Raw genomic sequence first — 18,615 nt, 5'->3', positions numbered from 1 at the left:
TCAAAAATGAATATTCTTGTTTCTTTGCGCAGGGCCTTTAGTGTACTGCGTCTGCTGCGCCTGCGTTATCGCGCATGCGTGGGATTTGTTTCTCGATCTGGGAAACGTCAGACGTAGCCTGACGGCGGATACAGCGAGATCTATACGTCAAAAGGTTTAAGCGGGTCGTAATTTGAAGGAGTTTCCATTTTAACCTCTTCCGAAGCGGAGCTGGATCTGATCGCACGTAACAATTCGACATGTTGGCTCTTATTAATCGGATCTTGGACTGGTTCAAGTCTCTCTTCTGAAGGAAGAGATGGAACTCACCCTCGTCGGTCTGCAGTACAGTGGCAAAACTACATTCGTGAATGTCATAGCGGTATGTGAGTCATTCGTGATTTCCTTTTATTTGTCATGTCATATTTTTGTTTGGACGTCAAAATACCAGGAATGTTTGTTTACATTCGGTGGCGAGTGAAATTGCTGGAAAATTCAAAAAATTCGGAAAGTCGATATCTTGGGGGTTATATTCCCGATAATCCGTTCGGAGTAACTCTCTTTTCGTCGCTCTGATAATGTAAATCGTATACGCCCTGTACTTATGTGATTTAACGTTACGTTCGAAATTATACGATCAGTCATAATTATTAAATTTAATCGATGCTTGTTTGTCATTTCTCTTCCATATTTTTGTACTTTTTTTCTACAACGATAATAGATATATGTAAACAATATTTGATGAAAGTTGGTTTTTCTCTGTCTTAAGTATTTAATAAATGGATTTTATATTGCTTATAATTAATTTTCTCTTTTATCGATAAATTAAAAAAATTAATTTGCAAACCTTGAATAATTTTATTACGTCAACCAAAATTATGTTAAAAATTATTGCAATTATTGTATTATATTATTAGAATTAATAATAATAATTATATATATATACATATGTTGTTTTCAAGTTTTAACAGCAAACCAAAATAATTCTTCTCTTTTATATATTTAGTCAGGGCAATTTAGCGAAGATATGATACCGACTGTAGGCTTTAATATGCGCAAAATAACCAAAGGCAATGTCACTATAAAAGTGTGGGACATCGGTGGTCAACCAAGGTTTAGATCCATGTGGGAAAGATATTGCAGAGGAGTGAACGCCATAGTTTACATGGTGGATGCAGCTGATTCAGAGAAAATCGAGGCAAGCCGTAATGAATTGCACAATTTATTGGACAAGCCACAATTGTCTGGGATACCAGTATTGGTTTTGGGCAACAAAAGGGATCTACCTCATGCGTTAGATGAGAACGGACTCATAGAAAGAATGTAAGTTGCATATTACAATTTCAATATAGTATAATGTAACATTCTGCAAGTACATATGGATATATATATTTATATGCACATACATGATGACACATATGTTTTAGGAATCTATCTGCGATTCAGGATCGCGAAATTTGTTGCTACAGTATTTCGTGTAAAGAAAAAGACAATATTGATATTACGTTACAGTGGCTCATAGCGCATTCAAAAAGTGGAGTTCGCTAATACTCTTAAAAAATATCCTATTATTTGTTAGTATCGCGACGAATCTTTGATACTGATAATAGTATTGGGATCAAATTGTAAAATGAGCGTATTGGGCAAGTTTTGTTCAAATGTGTCATTATTGTAGAAAATTACTTGAGCTTTAGCTGATCTAAGTTGTGGATGGTGCAGATACCATTAAAATATTAACAAAAGAAAAAAAACGGAAAAAAAGAAAAAAAAAGAAATCGTGCTTATATGCCAAGAAATATGCTCGTGTGATTTATATCATAAGGCACTCACTTCCCACGAGCACATTAGTTAATAAGGGACAATTTTTTATATTTTCGTTCATAGGTAAGTCCGAGAATATATATATATATATATATATATATATATACATATATATATATATATATATATATATATATATATATATATATATATATATATTATATTCCAATATTAACAGTTAAATCTAATTAGTATTTCTGTATTTTCTATGATTGCTATTGTAAAGCTGAAATAATATCAACATAATTGCAGTTAATTATTGTGATATCATAGTCTAGATGTCGATACTCTGATTTTTCTCTTGTACTCTCAAAAGATACCAAGCACTTCATGTATAAATTAGAGAAATGGTAGCTATTATATGAAATATAATGCGCAAAGATATATCACTATTGATTATTATAAAACTCTAATACACCTCAGAAAACTTTAATAACAAATAAAAACAATATTACTAGTATTGCAAATATTACTTTTGTTCTTTTCTATTTCAAGAGAGTGAGAATCCTAAGTCCGTATTACGTTCTCCTGCATAATTTAGGCAAAATTATTTATAGTAAATTTTAGTAAATTATTTGTGTCAAATATATTTCACAAAACAATTAGTATAGAGAATATAAGTGAAGAGAAAGAATACAATGATATGAAATAATGAACGGCTTACAAGAGAACCTCGCAAATTTTGATACAAAATAAATATAATAAAATTAAATAAAAAATTTGTTTCTCCTACGTATACGTAAAATTTCATCAAAATTAGAAATAAATTTTCGAGATTGCGAGGTTCTAAATAACAGAATGTCTATAAAAGGGGAGAGGAGGTCCTAGGGTTCTTGAGTCTCGATAGGACCTTGATTATTTTTCTGCTCGAAAAAAGCTTTTAGTAGAAGATACTAAAAATTTAAAAAAAAAGAAAAATAACTCTGCTGTAAAATTATCTGAGAATTGAGTAGATTTTATGTACTTTATCAAGATACATCAAAACATATATATTTGCCTATTTTTCATTATTTATTCTATAATTTTTTGTATTCGTTTCTCTTTATCTATCTATAAAGTGTCACAGGCACATAAAAATTTCTAGTCCAGTTTAAATTGCTTAAAACAATATAAGTTTTCAAATAAATCAAGTTGATTGATTTCTTATTTATAAAATTATGTCAATAAGAGTCATTTTGTGTGTGCATTAAACCATTTTAATATTATTATATATTTATACGATATTATATAGAATTGATTTCAAAGTATGCATATTTTTTAAGAGACAGGAACAGTGAACTGCATATATATAAAAATAGTAAACAATAAACAAAAGGGGAGAGCTTTTTAAATCCAAATTGCTGAAACTTCAGCTATATTGAACTTCTTTATATGGCGATACAATATTTCATTTTCTAACGGTGTTCGTTACAGCCAACTTTTGTTATATTTTATTAACTACACCTGTGGACTCACTCTTAATAAAGTATAGCCACACAATTATATATATATATAAGTTCCTGTAAAAGATCCGTTAAATATTACAACAAAAAAACAACTCGCTTTTCCCTCAAGGTCTCGTCATACATGTACATTGTAAAGATAGAAACGATCTCGTGTCTTCTATTTCGTAATGCATATGTTATGATACAAAATTATGGATGGAATCATCATATATACTTTTCCATCTATCAGAGACAGAAAATATGCTCATGTATACGTACGATAGTCATGATGAAAATTCGAAGCTCAAGTATTATAGTACAATAGAGTACACAAATGGAGAATTTCATAAAATGTATAGGGGGGAAGGGAAGAGAATGTTAGAAAAATAAATAAATGTGAAAATATATTAGGGTGATATTCTCTTTATGGAAGTTGAAAATAATTTTATCAAATTCTCGAATAATAATTACTGACACATTTCTTTCAGAATTTATATACGCAGAATACCACAAGCAGGAAATATTTGAAAAAATATAAACTTTCTTGATTTAAAAAATATCAATATTCATAAAAACTGAAGACACAATTCTAAGTTTAAATTATAGCTAATCAGAAAAAATTATACATGTAAGATACGTAAAAACATAATAATATAAAAAATGAACAATATAGATTTTATTTAATTTCATTCAAATAGACTTTACCTCTCAAAATTTTAAAACTTAACACTTAATCACACAATATTTAATAAACTAAATTCTGTTGCGATAAGTTAGCTCATATAATTTTCACTTATAATTAATAATTGGTTTTAAAGCTTGTACCTTTCAAATGCTTTCCAGATGTTGGTATCCTGTATATTTATAATCTGTCTTTATATCAATTATATCTGTTTTTATATCAGCTTTACAAATTAACTCATTAAAGTCCAGTTAAAGTTAGTTTTAATTATTGCAGAGCTTGGTATTGGATAAAAAGATAACAATTGTTGTTATATTTAACAGTTGTTATATTTATTTAAAATTTTTTAAAATTTGTGTAATTCCTATGTATCTCTAAAAAAATTGTATATTTTATTTTAAATTATATCTTATGAATTGTGACATAAGAAAATTTCATTAAGAATTTTTGCACTAAAATAATGGGCTTAAATGAGTTAATCTTTCGAACATTTATTCGTAATTTCCTGCGCGCGTTTAATTATTGTATTATATTTGAATATCCATAAAATACAGTATATATATACGCATCTATATGCATATATGTATATATGCATTTATTATAAACTATATCTACATATATATGCATACATGCTATTTATTTACATAAATTTGAAAAGACGATACTATATGTTTCCTTTCCTATTTTTTTTTCCTTTGAAAAAAGCGATAAAACTTCGAATTCAATTATACATGCATATCGAATAATAATATTTTACAATTGTAAGTCTATATTTGTTATGTTATATTTGCATGAATAAGATACACTTTTTTTTATATCTGACTTTGTATATAATAATGCTATCATTAATAATATCGCAAAATTTATCAATTTTGATCTTTTTTTTATCTTTATTCAATCTACATCGTGTTTTATCCGTACTTCGTATACATTTACACGAAGATATATTGCTGCATGATTAATAAGCGATATAATAAGTCGATGATAAAGATTCTATTAATATAATCTCTTTTGTTGCGCGTTATATCCTCTCCGAACAAAACGATTAAAAATTTGTTAATTTAAGTATTATTATTTATAGGGCGTCCACAATATTGGAGATGATAAAAGTGGTTGCGTAGTAATTTTTATCTTTTTTTTAGTGAACCCTGGATTCAAGTTTTCCTCGATAAAAAATTTCGAAGAAAATTATTACTCGCTGTTTTGTCGTATTTACTAAGAAAATAATCGACATATTTTATAAGAAATTACACGCTACGTGTCCATTTTTTCCAACACTAGAATACATTTTTATATATATATGTATACTTAATCTTATATTAATCATTGCACAGAATTATCTTCCTATTTTTACACAAAGTAATACAACTCCATATTTAAAATTCGATTTTAACAATAGCACATTATAAATAATTCTATTTTGACTAGCTTTATGCATCACTAGACTTCACTCAAGATTCGTATTTATATAAGAAAACTCGCAAAGCTTAGCTCGATCTCGTATTATGTGCATGAGAAATGTTTAAATGTTTGCCACGATTACGGTTTTTTTCTTTTATATAACTTAAACCGATTATCTTTGATACTTTATACATTACTGTGGTATATTTCGTACCATCTTGAAATGTGTATGCATACATATACACATATTATATATATATGTAATATAAATATATATACACATACATACATATACATATGTATACATACATACGTGTGAATATACACATGCACACGCATGTATATTATATTTTATATTATACGCTGCTAAAGGAACTTGTGTTTGGTACGTTGTTTGGTACAAACATTATTTGAAAGTTCCTATTTAAAATATTTCTCGCACTCACACACACGCAAGTACACACATCCTTTCAATTCTTGCCTATATGTGCTCATACGTGCAATTTCCTAATTTTTTTTCTTCATCTATAGATTTTTGACAAGTTTCAGAATACATTTTCTCTCTTTCACAAAATCCTTATGATAGTTTTTATTTTGAACTAAATAATTTAAAACATCAAAACAAACTTCAAAAATAGCATGTAAGAATAAATGTAATCATTCAGTAGAATTTTTATTTAAAGATTAAAAATAATAAAATAAAATTACTACAATTTTTAATATTTTTATATTAATAATTTTTTATATATATATATATATATATATATATATATAATTCATATATAAATATGTATATGCATAATTAATATAATAAAAATATTAAGCATTTTAATCTTTAAATCAAAATTAAAGTTGCTAATATATTTATGTTATTAATTAATTTTTATAATTAATAAGAAAAATTACTATATGTTTATATTCTCGAAGATTGCAAAAAATTTTTCGATTTTTAAAAATTATTTATAACTCAAGAATTGAAGATCATCATAAAATTTTTGTGAAGAAAAATACACTGCATAAAATCTATATATGAAAAATAATAGAACAAAACTGAGAGAGCATTTTTATATATACATACATGTATAGATGCACACACTTATACATACGTATTTACAGGATATCCCAGAAAAGCGGAAGTTGTTTTAATGAAAGATTCTTTAACTGATTTGGAGTGTCGTTTTTTTTCCTCGAAATGTCAAGTTATTAATAATTTTCAAGTTATGAACGACTGCGAGAATATTTTTAACAAATTAAATTCCAAATGAATAACAAAACTACACATTCCTCATCTAATTTTAAATTTGATTTAAAACTTAATTATAAAAATGTATGTAGTGCAAACATTTGTGAAAGTTGTGACAAATGACATCTACGAGAGGGAAAACTTTTTTCCAAATCGTCAAGGAATCTTTAAAAAAATCTTAATGGAAGATCCTGTATATATATGCGAAAATTTCATTGACTTTAATAATGGACTATTAAGGGGACTAGGACGTCTGGCCCGAATTTTATAATTATTCTAGAGCTATGTGTCTTTCTCTTCACACGTTAAACTCCTCTTTTTCTTCTGCGACACTAAATCTATTATGCTTTAAATCTGTATGCTTTTTATATATGATCTTTAATGTGTGGCATATTCATGTAATTTTTATTCATTGCAAAATAGGAATTCTAAAATTATTAATAATTTAAAGTATGAATTATGAATTACTTGAGTATAACTTTGTTGAGTATAACTTTAATGAAATTATCATTCATTCCGTTTCGAGATAAAATATTGATATTATTTTAACAAATAAAATATGTTTTAATGTAACTGTTATAATAGTTACATCGTTATATAACAAAAATGTTATATATTAGTTTTTTGTGACTCTCTCACATAATAGAATAAAATTAGGAATCTTATAAAACTTGTCTAGAAAATTTTAGAATGGATAAATTGTGTAAATAATAATATATAAGTGCATTCGACTTATTTCTGTGCAAAGAAAAAGAAATCAGATAAAAGCATCGAGTTCTCTGGTAATATGTACAATATGCGTGAATAAAATTATGCAAAATACACGCATACACGCACAACAAACGTACGCACAAACACACATACGCGCACACATACACATAAACGGAATATATAATATCATATATAGAAATTTAAAGATACTGGATGGATACTGTAACACAACTGTGCTAAGTGTATAAGTAAAGAAAGAGTATATAATCCCTATAAAGTGACTATTTCAAATCACTAGATTGTTGTACTGTTTGCACATTTTAAGCAATCTCACATTTTTATTCCATTTACTGAAATTTATTGAGCGCGTTCCAAAATCTCTCGATTATATATATATAATTTATTTACTTTAAAATATATATATATATATATATATATATATAATTATATATAATTATATATATATATTTATAATATAATATATAATAATAAATACGTAATTATATATAATATATATATATATATATATATATATATATAAATATAAGTTTAAAGTGTAAGACAGGCAATAAAAGCCAAATCGCGGATGACAGTGCGTTATCCCAACGAAACTAAAATTTTTTCCGTTAGAATTAATTACCTGTGCACAAGGCACCAAATTTTACTTGGTCACGGCCAAGATTTAAAGGATCTGAATAGCTCAGTTAGAAGAGCAGTCGCCCGGCAAGCGAAAGATCTCGGGTTCGTTTCCCGATTCAGCGACTTTCGGATCTATATTTTCCCCTCGCATTTATTTCCTTAGGGGGAAAGAGAGAATGTATGGAATTAAATCTCTTGTAGAGATTATTCCAATTTTAAATCTTGGCCGTGACCAAGTAAAATTTGATGCCTTGTGCACAGATAATTAATTCTAACGGAAAAAATTTTAGTTTCGTTGGGATAACGCACTGTCATCCACGATTTGGCTCTTATTGCCTGTCTTACATTTTAAATTTATATTTATATTACAGAGCCTTGTTAAACTCTTAATTTATATATATATATATATATATATATATATATAATTGATTTATTTGAAAAATTCGCTCAAGAACTTCAGTAGTTAATTAAAGCAGCATTATTAATTAATATGCATTCACAGACAGTTACATTTTCACATACTAAATGAATAACTATCAATATGTTCTCTATCTTTGTAGATATACAGATATGCACTTTCGCAAAAATTTGTATATGTACCCAATGACATGAATCAGAGAAAGATTGCGTATTTCCGTTGCCTCAAGTGAGTATCACATTCTTAGTTGGTTGAGCAGTAAAACCTTCTCAATCCTAACACAAAGTGAGACTATTCGTCATTTTGAATACCAAATCTCACGATTCTCTGCTAGTAACCGTTGGATCTGGTATGGGCCAATAACGACGGCATCTATAATTATACAGAAAAATTTGCATCTATAGATTTACAAAAAAAAGAAGATTACATATAATGTCATTACACATGTTTTTATTTTTTCCACGAAGTAATGTAGAATTTAATGCGTCGAACTGGAGAGGAAATAATATATCTTGTGACTACATGGCGATGGGATTAAGTATGTTACAAGTAAATTCGAATTTGTTTGCATGATTTCGAACTCTACGATTTTTATTAAAAAAAAATTAAATAGACTCGAATTAAATGTTGAAATTTGTTATTATTATTACTTTTTAAGAGTATTATTCGAGTTCTCTCTAGAAAATGAAACTTGATTCGATTCGGGTTTCTAATACATTTAACATGGAACTTGATCCCATCTCTAATACATGATGTTCCATTTTAATCGATCACCCTTAAAAACTTTTTCATTTTTAATTGTACAACAAAATGTTTCAAACAAAAGTTGCTTTTGATTTAAAAAGGACCAGAAGATGGTGCTATTAACTTCTTTCTAAAAGGCGCTTTTCAAGGTCATTTGAAGGTCAATTGAATTTTTTAAATAGAACTACTCTATTTTTCTATATATAAATCAATTCCTCGCAATATTCATTGATAAAAAGTTAAACTTTTTATGGTAATATAATCAAAAAATGAATAGATTATTTTATTTTTGTAAAATTTTTTGGACATCTTATCCTTATAATTTTTTATGCCAAAAATTACGAAGATTTATATAAAACAATTACAGTTCTATTTAAAAAAACACAAATGACCTTCACATGATCTTGAAAAGCGTCCTTCAGAAAAGTCAGTAACATCAGTAGCTCACAATTAAAAATAAAGGTTTTCGAGGATGATTTCGATGAAAAGTAAACATCCTGTACAGACTATATACGGATTACACATTATATAATTGTGATACGATCATACCTAGCATTATTTTCTGCTATATGAGGTGGCAATGATGTAGGCGGGGGTGGTGGCTGACGAGCGGACTTCGGCGGTCCGCTACTGTTAGAATCACTCTCGCTGCTCTCCTCGGACTTTTTGTTCGGCTCCCGCAGAAGGTGCGACGGCACTCCCCTGGGAGATAGTCTCGGCAATATCTCGGATTGCGGTCTAGTTCTATGTTGCGGTCTTTGGAACTGGAGATTCAGCTGACTAGCGTCTGTCACGTACTTTTCATTCTGCCTTCGGCGGCGCAGAGCGGGCGTGCATCCGGTTAAATTTTCATCTTCGGCAGAGCTGGCTGAAGTTAAAGATGATATGATTGGTCTAGCATCAGATAATGGCATGCAAGTGACTAAATGCTGGCGCTTTAGCTCTGATAGCTCGATTTTGCAAACATTAGTATGGCGCGAAAAACTATACACATATTATTTTTTCATTTAACTTATACATAAGAACAGTCTCGTCTTTTTTTCATATAAATTATAAATTTTTCGATAAAAATTGTTATAGAATTCTTTAGATTACAGATAAATTCTTTTGGGATATTTAAAATTCGTGTGTTTTATTGTTATATAATTTGTGCATATAGCATTGTTACATATTTTGTACAGTTAATAACGAAAGATTAATATTCATGTTTTTTGAAAAAAATCTTATAATTTGAAAAAAATTTTAAGATTTAATCTATATAAAATAAATTTCTGGAAATACTTCAGAAAGTAACTCCTGAAAAAGTTTTCGGCCGTAATTATTTTGTCCCAGAGAAAATTCTGGGACATAATAAACTCTTTTGCATACTCTCTTCTCTATAATAAAGCTATACATGTTAATATTTTACAAAAACTTTCCTTTAAAGATAACAATAATATAATTATGTGAATAAAAATAATCTTTAAAATTTTTAAAACAAAACGCCTACATAATAATAAATTATTAATAAGTATTCAAGGTGAAACATTGCTTACTCTATGTACTTTTAAAAATTACTTTTAAAAACGATATTATATGCCGATTTTTATCACAATTTATACATATCATAGCGATCACAAATCCAGCTATAAATATCATATCGACATATATAGTTTAAGCAAATTTTTCTTTAATCCATTATGTTATAATAATTTTACTAACTATTTTCTTTTTCCTTAGTTGCGGTCATAGGCACCGGTAGTTTATCTACGTCACTTCCAGTTCCCTTGGTATTCAGGGTATTAGTTTCGGGCGTCGACTCGGACAACGAGCATCTTGGACTCTTAACGGGAATCGGTATTTTACTGTGAGCGATATACGTTCTATTAGGTGTTTCCTTCTCCTTATTGTCCTTATTATCACGAAGCGGTACTGCATTTTGTACAGTGGTCGAGGCAGTAGTGACGCTAGTCGCTTCCTTTTGCAAACTCGCGTTTGCAGTCGGTCGATTCTCGGTAGCGTCGTAATATATCGATGGTTCTTCCGGTCCCGGATTGGGACTGGCCGGACTACCTGCCATACCGTTCGCCAATTTTTCTACAAATTCGGACAAAGCATACTGATGAATAAGCGATATTGATCAATTTATTTCGAATGAATGGGCAATAAAAGAACTCTGCACCAAATACATATAGGGTGCCCCATAGGAAATTGCTGGAACTAATCATTTTTAATGCATGCAGTTATTAAGAAAACTGTGTTGAAAAAAGGAAAGTCTACAGTTTTTAATGGATATAAATAAAATGTTTGTATTCCAGTCTATTTTATTGAAAAAAGTAATGAAAAAAGTGCTAATAATCACATAAAATCACATAACCTATTGATAAATATTTTCGAAGTGCGCACCATTTGAATTTGTACAAAATTCTGTTCCTTTACGAAAATCCGTAAAAACTTTTTCTAACGTGTCATTTTTAATGTTATTGACGATCCTTTTAATAGCTGCTATTAATCTGACACGGATAAAAAAATTTATCATTAGTTTATGTGATTTTATGTGATTATTAGCACTTTTTTCATTACTTTTTATCAATAAAATAAACTGGTATACATTTTATTTACATCCATTAAAAACTGTAGACTCTTTCCAACATCATTTTTGTTTTCTCAATAACTGCATGTAAGAAATGATAGCTAATTAGTTTCAGCAATTTCCTATGGGATACCCTATAGGATTTTGGCTTTCGGTGGAATTGGGTTTTTTTTAATATGTTGTAGCTTATGACTTGCTGAATAAAAAATGTAACAGTCTTGAAAGCTAGATATTCGCTAGTTAAACAACAGAGTCCTAATTTTTTATGTTTCACTAGCTGCAAATAAATAATCATCTGTTATTTAGCTAAAAGCCTATTTATTTTTCCTAATTAATCCTTGTTTAACAGATTATAAGTTATATTATTTGAGAAAATTAGCTGATTTTGCCAGGATTCAATTTCATATAGGATTTTATATAGGTTCAAAATCTCGTACTAATATAAAATTGAATTTTCAAATACATATAAATTAAATCTTCAAATTATTTTTCAAATTATAACATTTTTTTCAAAAACATGAATATTAACCTTTTGTTATTAACTGTACAAGATACGTAACAATGCAATATGTACAAATATTATATAACAATAAAACATACACAAGTTTTAAATATCCCAGAAGAATTTATCTATAATCTAAAGAATTCTGTAACAAAATATTTTTAGATAGCAGAGAATAAAATCATAATTTTTATAAAAAAAAATTATAATTTATATTAAAAAAAATAATATATGACTGGCTGTAACTCAATAACTATCCAATATTTAGCTTTGAGGCTGTTACATATTTTGTTCAGCAAGAGGTAAGTTACAACATATAAAAAAACAGCCAATTCCATTGAAAGCCAAAATCCTGTACATTTGATGCAGAGTCCTTTGCAAGGAAAGAAAATAACTGTCACACACATACTTTGTAATGGTTCCCTGTCGGCACTGGTTTGCACAATTGTGGCACCACCAGTAGCATCCACCACCCTGATTTCTAATCTTCCCGCCACTGCTTCTTCCTCTTCTTCCCCTTTCTGAGCGTTGAACGTTGCGTCGAAAAGAGAGAAGGCTACTGCTGGTAGACTAGTTCTTCTGACTGGTGCGGTCTGTCTCGGCTCGTCATATCGAGTGGCAATATTCCTCATAACATCAACTTCATATAGCAAATCGTCAAATGCTGCTTGTTGAACCTGTTGACATATCAAAATTATGATACATCTATGTATCAAAAACCAGGGAGTGTCTACTTAGATCTTATAAAAAAAATCCCCCGAGAATTGTTTGATCTCATCCAGGTATTTTTGTTTAAATTTCAAGTAAAATAACAAAAATGTGTAGATGCAACTTTTTGAAATAAAAATTTTAAATAAAATAAATTACTTTATTGTATGCGTTTTCTAATATTTTTTTATTCATACGAATGCAAAGAAAGTTACCAAAAGTGCAATTTTTCCAGCATTTAATATTGATTTATTAATCGTAAAATTAATTTGGACAATAATATAAAAAGCAATATATTATCTAAATGTTAAAGATATATATACAAATGTACAATAAAAAATATAAAAAGATAAGAGAAAAAATAAGTTATTATAAAGATCTTAAGGAGTACTAATTTTTTTTTAATATTATTTTAAAAATCAATAATTTTCTATGAAATTTGCATAAGACTTTGATTCTAAAAAAATATTATCAATACAAAATCGCATAAAAATTTAAAAATTTAAGTATTACAAAAGTGCATAAAAGACAATTTTTTATAAAAAATTGTGTTTCAATAAAATTTTATAAGAATTCTCGGATTAATTCAAGATGAAAAAAAGATCCCTGACAATTCCCGATTTTTCCTCGAATTTTCAGAGAATAGATAGAAGCCTGAAAGCTACCAACAGTGATGAATACATATGGTGACTATCTGCTCTTCATTTTACAAGACAGGTCTTTATTTCAAATCAGCTGTCTTTTATATTCATAATTTTTCTAAAACTTAATTTTGTCCTTTATTTTTAAAAATTTGTTCTTCATTTTTTATTTAGTATTTTAATGTCTAATATCGTATTAAAGTATTAACATGAGAATTTGTACAAGAACAACGAAAAGAACCTATTTAAGAAACCAGGAGTTTGTTTCAACATAGTCAAATTAGTTTCAAACAATAAGAATACGTAGACTTTTGATAGTCACACAGAATTATTTTATTTTTTTAATTTTTAGGTCCTTTATTTTCTCTCGGAAAAAATGATCACCGTATGAATACATCACAGAATGATGCATACATAGAATACGAACCAGTGGAGCTTCGAGATGAGCTCGAACATGGGGTGCTAAAGCTGGAACGCTCCAAGCTCGCGGAAGCGCCCCTTGGAGTTCCGGATACTTTTCGATCCCCGCGATGTTTAAGCATCTGTGCGGCGCCGCTGGCTTCGGAGAATCCTCGCTTATTTTGGACAACGCAGTGGGAATCAAGGATTGCTGGCACACGTTCGATGCGTTCGATTGAGCCGCGGCAGGTTTTGCATCTGATTGCTGTATACTTTCGACGATATCTGTGGACTGTAATAAAAACTCATTTTGAAACATCACTTGTTCCAGTGACATATCATGCTTGCCTTCATTATATTTCTGTCATGATCAGAGTTGGCAGAAAACTTGTTTCTTTTTCATTTTAAACAGCATTGATTTTTTTTAAATAAGATTTTTTGTTTTATGTGTTTTTAAGTAAAGTAAAAAAAACATGTTTTAAGCAAGCAAAAAAAAAACACTTGATAGCTTTATTCTGTGTAAGAATTTAAATATGAATTAAATAATAATTGAATAATATAAAATTATAAATTCTTTAAAGTGTAAGACAGGCAACAAGAGCCAATCGCGGATGACAATGCGTTATTCCAACGAAACTAAATTTTTTCGTTAGAATTAAATACCTGTGCACAAGGCACCAAATTTTACTTGGTGCCTTGTGCACAGCGTGAAAGTATAGAATCCAAAGGATCTGAATAGCTCAGTTGGAAGAGCAGTCGCCCGGCAAGCGAAAGATCTCGGGTTCGATTCCCAATTCAGCGACTTTCGGATCTATATTTTTCTCTTGCATTTATTTATTTATTTTCGCAAAGGGGTTAAAGGATTATTGAAATTAAATCTCAAATATGAGATTATTTCATATTTTAAAATCTTGGTTGTGACCAAGTAAAATTTGGTGCCTTGTGCACAGGTATTTAATTCTAACGAAAAAATTTAGTTTCGTTGGAATAACGCACTGTCATCCGCGATTGGCTCTTGTTGCCTGTCTTACACTTTAAATTCATATTTATATTACAGAACCGTGTTAAACTCTTAATTTATAAATTCTTTATTTTATTTTAAGTTATTAATTTTAAAATTTATTTAATTTTAATTCAATTTATAAAAGTAGGTATTTAAAAAATACCCAATATGCAATGACTATAATGCAATTTCAATATATTATGTTACCGTTCATTTTTTCTTACTTAAATGTATATTAAAGGAATTACATTATTTTATTATTTGTAATAAATAAAATATAAAATGCAATGCGTTATAATTTAGATTTTAATAATTTGTGCTTTGTGCAGATAGCTTTATATGTATAATCTTTAATATATTCAATTATATTGATTGTTACTTAATATTTAATATCCAAAAATAAATATTCTATTAAAATAATACTTATCTTATTATTTTTATTTCATTATTTATATTTACATTTTTAATTTTATATCTAAGTTACATATAAATATAGATAAACTAAAAGATTAAAACAAAAATCTTTTTGCAATATGCACGTCTATTAGTTTTTCTTTGCAGTTTTTTTATCATATATTTTAATTGCAACAGTAGTTTAAAACTATTTAAAAAATACAAAAATGTTTAAAACAATGTCCACTGTTTTGAATAAGTTTTAATCAAACAGTTTTGAACAAAATGTTTCTATTAAAACATGCCAATCCTGATCATGATAAATGCACTTCTTTTTTACCTGCGGCGCTATGGACGGGGCGTTTGTTCCTTTGTGTTCGGGGCTCTGTAAATTTTCTCCCTTCCATTCGTTATCCGTCTCCTCGGAATCGTCAAATTGCGATTTCCATTGCGAAGCCAAGGTCAACCCCCCGCCGCCTTTAGTCACCTGCTGCAAGGCGGACACGTTGTCGTCGTCGATTTGTGCAAATTGCGTGATAGAGCAATCTCGTACGAGATATCCCGAACGTCCGGCTCTCATTTGTTGCCGGTTCTCCGCTTTTCTTCTGGGTTCTCTTCTGAGAGGTTCCCTTTGTTCGGTTACCTATAAAAACCGTCCAAGTGTTCATAAATGAAAGTGATAAGTCGAAGAGGCTCTAATAATAATATTATTGCAGAATTTCATCTAGGATTTTATATAGGTTCAAAAAAAAACCTAAAAATTAATTATATAAAAATGAATTTTGGTGCAGGGTCCTTTTGGACAAATTAAAATTTGGTGAATATTTTTGACTAGTAAAAAAGATTCTATATGAAAGACCCTAGTTTTTATTAAAAAATAATCTAAAAATTCTTCCTTACTACATCACCTCACATGTACTTACCGGACTTTGATTTCCAACGTATTTAGTATTAGTTACATCGTAAGAACAATAGGAAGCGTCGACTTCCGTTTGTATGCGAGGACTAGGTAATTCACCGGATGCACCTCCTTCAGGAGTAGCTATACGCAAACGCGCAAGCGTGGCAGGCAATGTAGCACCGCTTGCTGATTTCCTAAGCGGGGCTGTTGCGTTCGTTACAGTTTTAAGTCGCGGAACGTCGGATGCGGAACGTGCGGAAGCCATCAATGCGTCTCCCTCGTTGTCCACCTGTTTTTCTATTGGTGCGGGAATTTGAGATTCTACTGCCATCGATACGGCGCGTCGTTTTTTGGGAGATCCTGTATGCGATGAATGATATATTAGAAATTATAGTTTTATTACGATACATCTATATGCAGTGTTATTTGCTGTTATCTAAATAAAATTATATACATGATCATCCAGATAAAACTTTGGCGTCATCTTATCTTTATATAAATAATAAAAATATGAATACATATATTTTTATATCTCTTTTATAATTTAATTTTTTTTATAACTGTGTTTACATAAGCAGTCTTAAAAATTATTATCTAGAAAAATTATTTAGATGAATTGCCATATAATTTTATTTTTGATCTAGATATATTTAAAACAAAATCATCTTCGTCTTATCTAAGATGAATTTACATATTTTTATCTCATCTTTATCCAAGCTAATTTTAGAATCACCTAAGCACAACACTGTTTATAAGATAAAAACGTAGATATTTGAGAATCGCCAGACAGAATTTAAAAAAAGTAAGAATCTTCTCTCGACCGTACTGGCAAATATTATTTATTCAATCACAACGTTTCGACCCTTCTTTGAGTCCTTATCAAGTGATTTGTAAAAATAAAAATAAAATTATAATTTTATACTGTTTATAAGTATAATTTATTTGAATGTAAATTATATATAAACCTTGAGTTGGTAGAGGTGGCATAGTCTGCTGTGCGACTTGTTGATGCGTGTTATCCGTCGTTGGGATCGTAGCATTACAATTTTTGTCCCTACCATGATTGCTAATTGCTGCTGCAAATGGCACTGGAGAACCTTCTATCCCCCGTTGCCTATTTCTTCTATATATGCTTTCGTAATCCAATTGTGCCTGTTGCATAAAATTATTTTATAATGAATAAATAAATCATATTTAAATTATATATGATATATATAAAAAATAATTTAAGAGATTATTAGAATTAAAATATAATTAATAAAATAACGAACTTTTTGCATCAGTCTAATATAAACTTAAGGATAGATTTTTATAATTTTTTACATCCAACTCCTTCCTGTTATCTGGCTCCACGTTCTCTTGATTGTTTGTGTCCACATTCGTAAGTGGAGGTTGATTGATAGTAGTAGCTGTAGTAAGTGCAGGTGGTACAGTTACTGTAGGTAATGATCTAGTAGTTGATAAACCTTCATTAGCTATTAATGGCCTTTCCCAATCATAAGGATCATTTGACTTTACACCTCTACGCTTCATACAACGTTCAAACAGACCAGCTAACATTCCATAATCTGGTTTATCCGCATACTCTAAATTCTATATAAAAATGTTTATAAATATTTCATTATTACAGAAATAAAAATGTGATAACAATCATTATAAAAATGTTCAACAAAAGATGCAGAAAAAAAATTAATTGCTCTAAAATTAAAATATTGCATAATATTCTTCAATCCATATGTACCTGAATATGCTCTAAAAAAACTCGTAGATCAGATGGGAGGTGTTTCAGAAGCAATCGATGATCGTACTTTTCTTTCATGAGACCCACCTGTGCAGAAAAATGTTACGCTTTATTGATACTTCTAATTATGTACGAGACTGTTTATGCATCTGGTAATTACGTAGAGATTTCTCGCGGACTTACTTGCTCTTTATCTTTTATTTTCCGCCATGGCAATTGACCATTAACAAATTCGACTAGCATATAAAATAACGACCACAGATCATCGTGTCGACCCATCTCTTTATTTTTATGTGCATTTACTGACGCATATCGGACGGTTCCTCTAAATCCTGCAGCGGCACGAGGCGGTCGCACTTCTCCTGTGCCAGTTGTAAATTGTCGGGCTAGACCAAAATCTAACATATACACCAGCCTGGAGTTATAAGGGTGTCGGCCGATTGAAAAATTAGACTGTAAACAAAAAAAAAGTCATTATTTTTTTCAAATTATAATAACCATTATATTATAGAAATAAATTGTAACTATTCAACTATAAAAATTACAGGAAGATACATTCTACATAAATCTTACAATGTAAGGTTTACACAATGCGCAACATTTTATACTTTTACTTACAAAATGACAAAATCGATAATTATTTTTTAAATAATATCACTGTTTAAATACACCAATTAAAGCACCATATCATAA

General features: G+C 29.2%; 2 protein-coding genes across 5 annotated transcripts in view; one reads left to right on the top strand and one right to left on the bottom strand.

Moving 5' to 3' along the window:
• Positions 1–92: 92 nt before the first annotated feature.
• Positions 93–3,631, top strand: Arl8 (ADP-ribosylation factor-like protein 8). Its single transcript, XM_029305946.2, is given in 4 exon segments — positions 93–285; positions 288–361; positions 986–1,302; positions 1,407–3,631. Coding segments are annotated over 4 exon segments (558 nt in total). The 5' UTR covers positions 93–239; the 3' UTR covers positions 1,528–3,631.
• Positions 3,052–18,615, bottom strand: part of Asator (tau-tubulin kinase asator) — a 21,707-nt gene continuing 6,143 nt past the window's right edge. For all 4 annotated transcript variants that reach the window (XM_085485945.1, XM_029305949.2, XM_085485943.1 and 1 more), the window contains exons 5-15: positions 18,106–18,375; positions 17,923–18,009; positions 17,505–17,774; positions 17,147–17,333; positions 16,204–16,541; positions 15,621–15,923; positions 13,913–14,176; positions 12,546–12,813; positions 10,764–11,138; positions 9,612–9,930; positions 3,052–8,690 (exon numbers count right to left, since the gene is read on the bottom strand). In XM_085485945.1, coding sequence (XP_085342071.1) covers positions 8,636–8,690; positions 9,612–9,930; positions 10,764–11,138; positions 12,546–12,813; positions 13,913–14,176; positions 15,621–15,923; positions 16,204–16,541; positions 17,147–17,333; positions 17,505–17,774; positions 17,923–18,009; positions 18,106–18,375 — 2,736 coding nt within the window. In that variant the 3' untranslated portion in view covers positions 3,052–8,635. The remainder of the gene's footprint in view (positions 8,691–9,611; positions 9,931–10,763; positions 11,139–12,545; positions 12,814–13,912; positions 14,177–15,620; positions 15,924–16,203; positions 16,542–17,146; positions 17,334–17,504; positions 17,775–17,922; positions 18,010–18,105; positions 18,376–18,615) is intronic.

This window comes from Nylanderia fulva, unplaced genomic scaffold, assembly GCF_048542155.1.
Source record: "Nylanderia fulva isolate GAGA-0341 unplaced genomic scaffold, ASM4854215v1 Scaffold4, whole genome shotgun sequence".
NCBI classification, from domain to species: Eukaryota; Metazoa; Arthropoda; class Insecta; order Hymenoptera; family Formicidae; genus Nylanderia; species Nylanderia fulva.
This window is presented reverse-complemented; position numbering and strand designations above follow the sequence as displayed.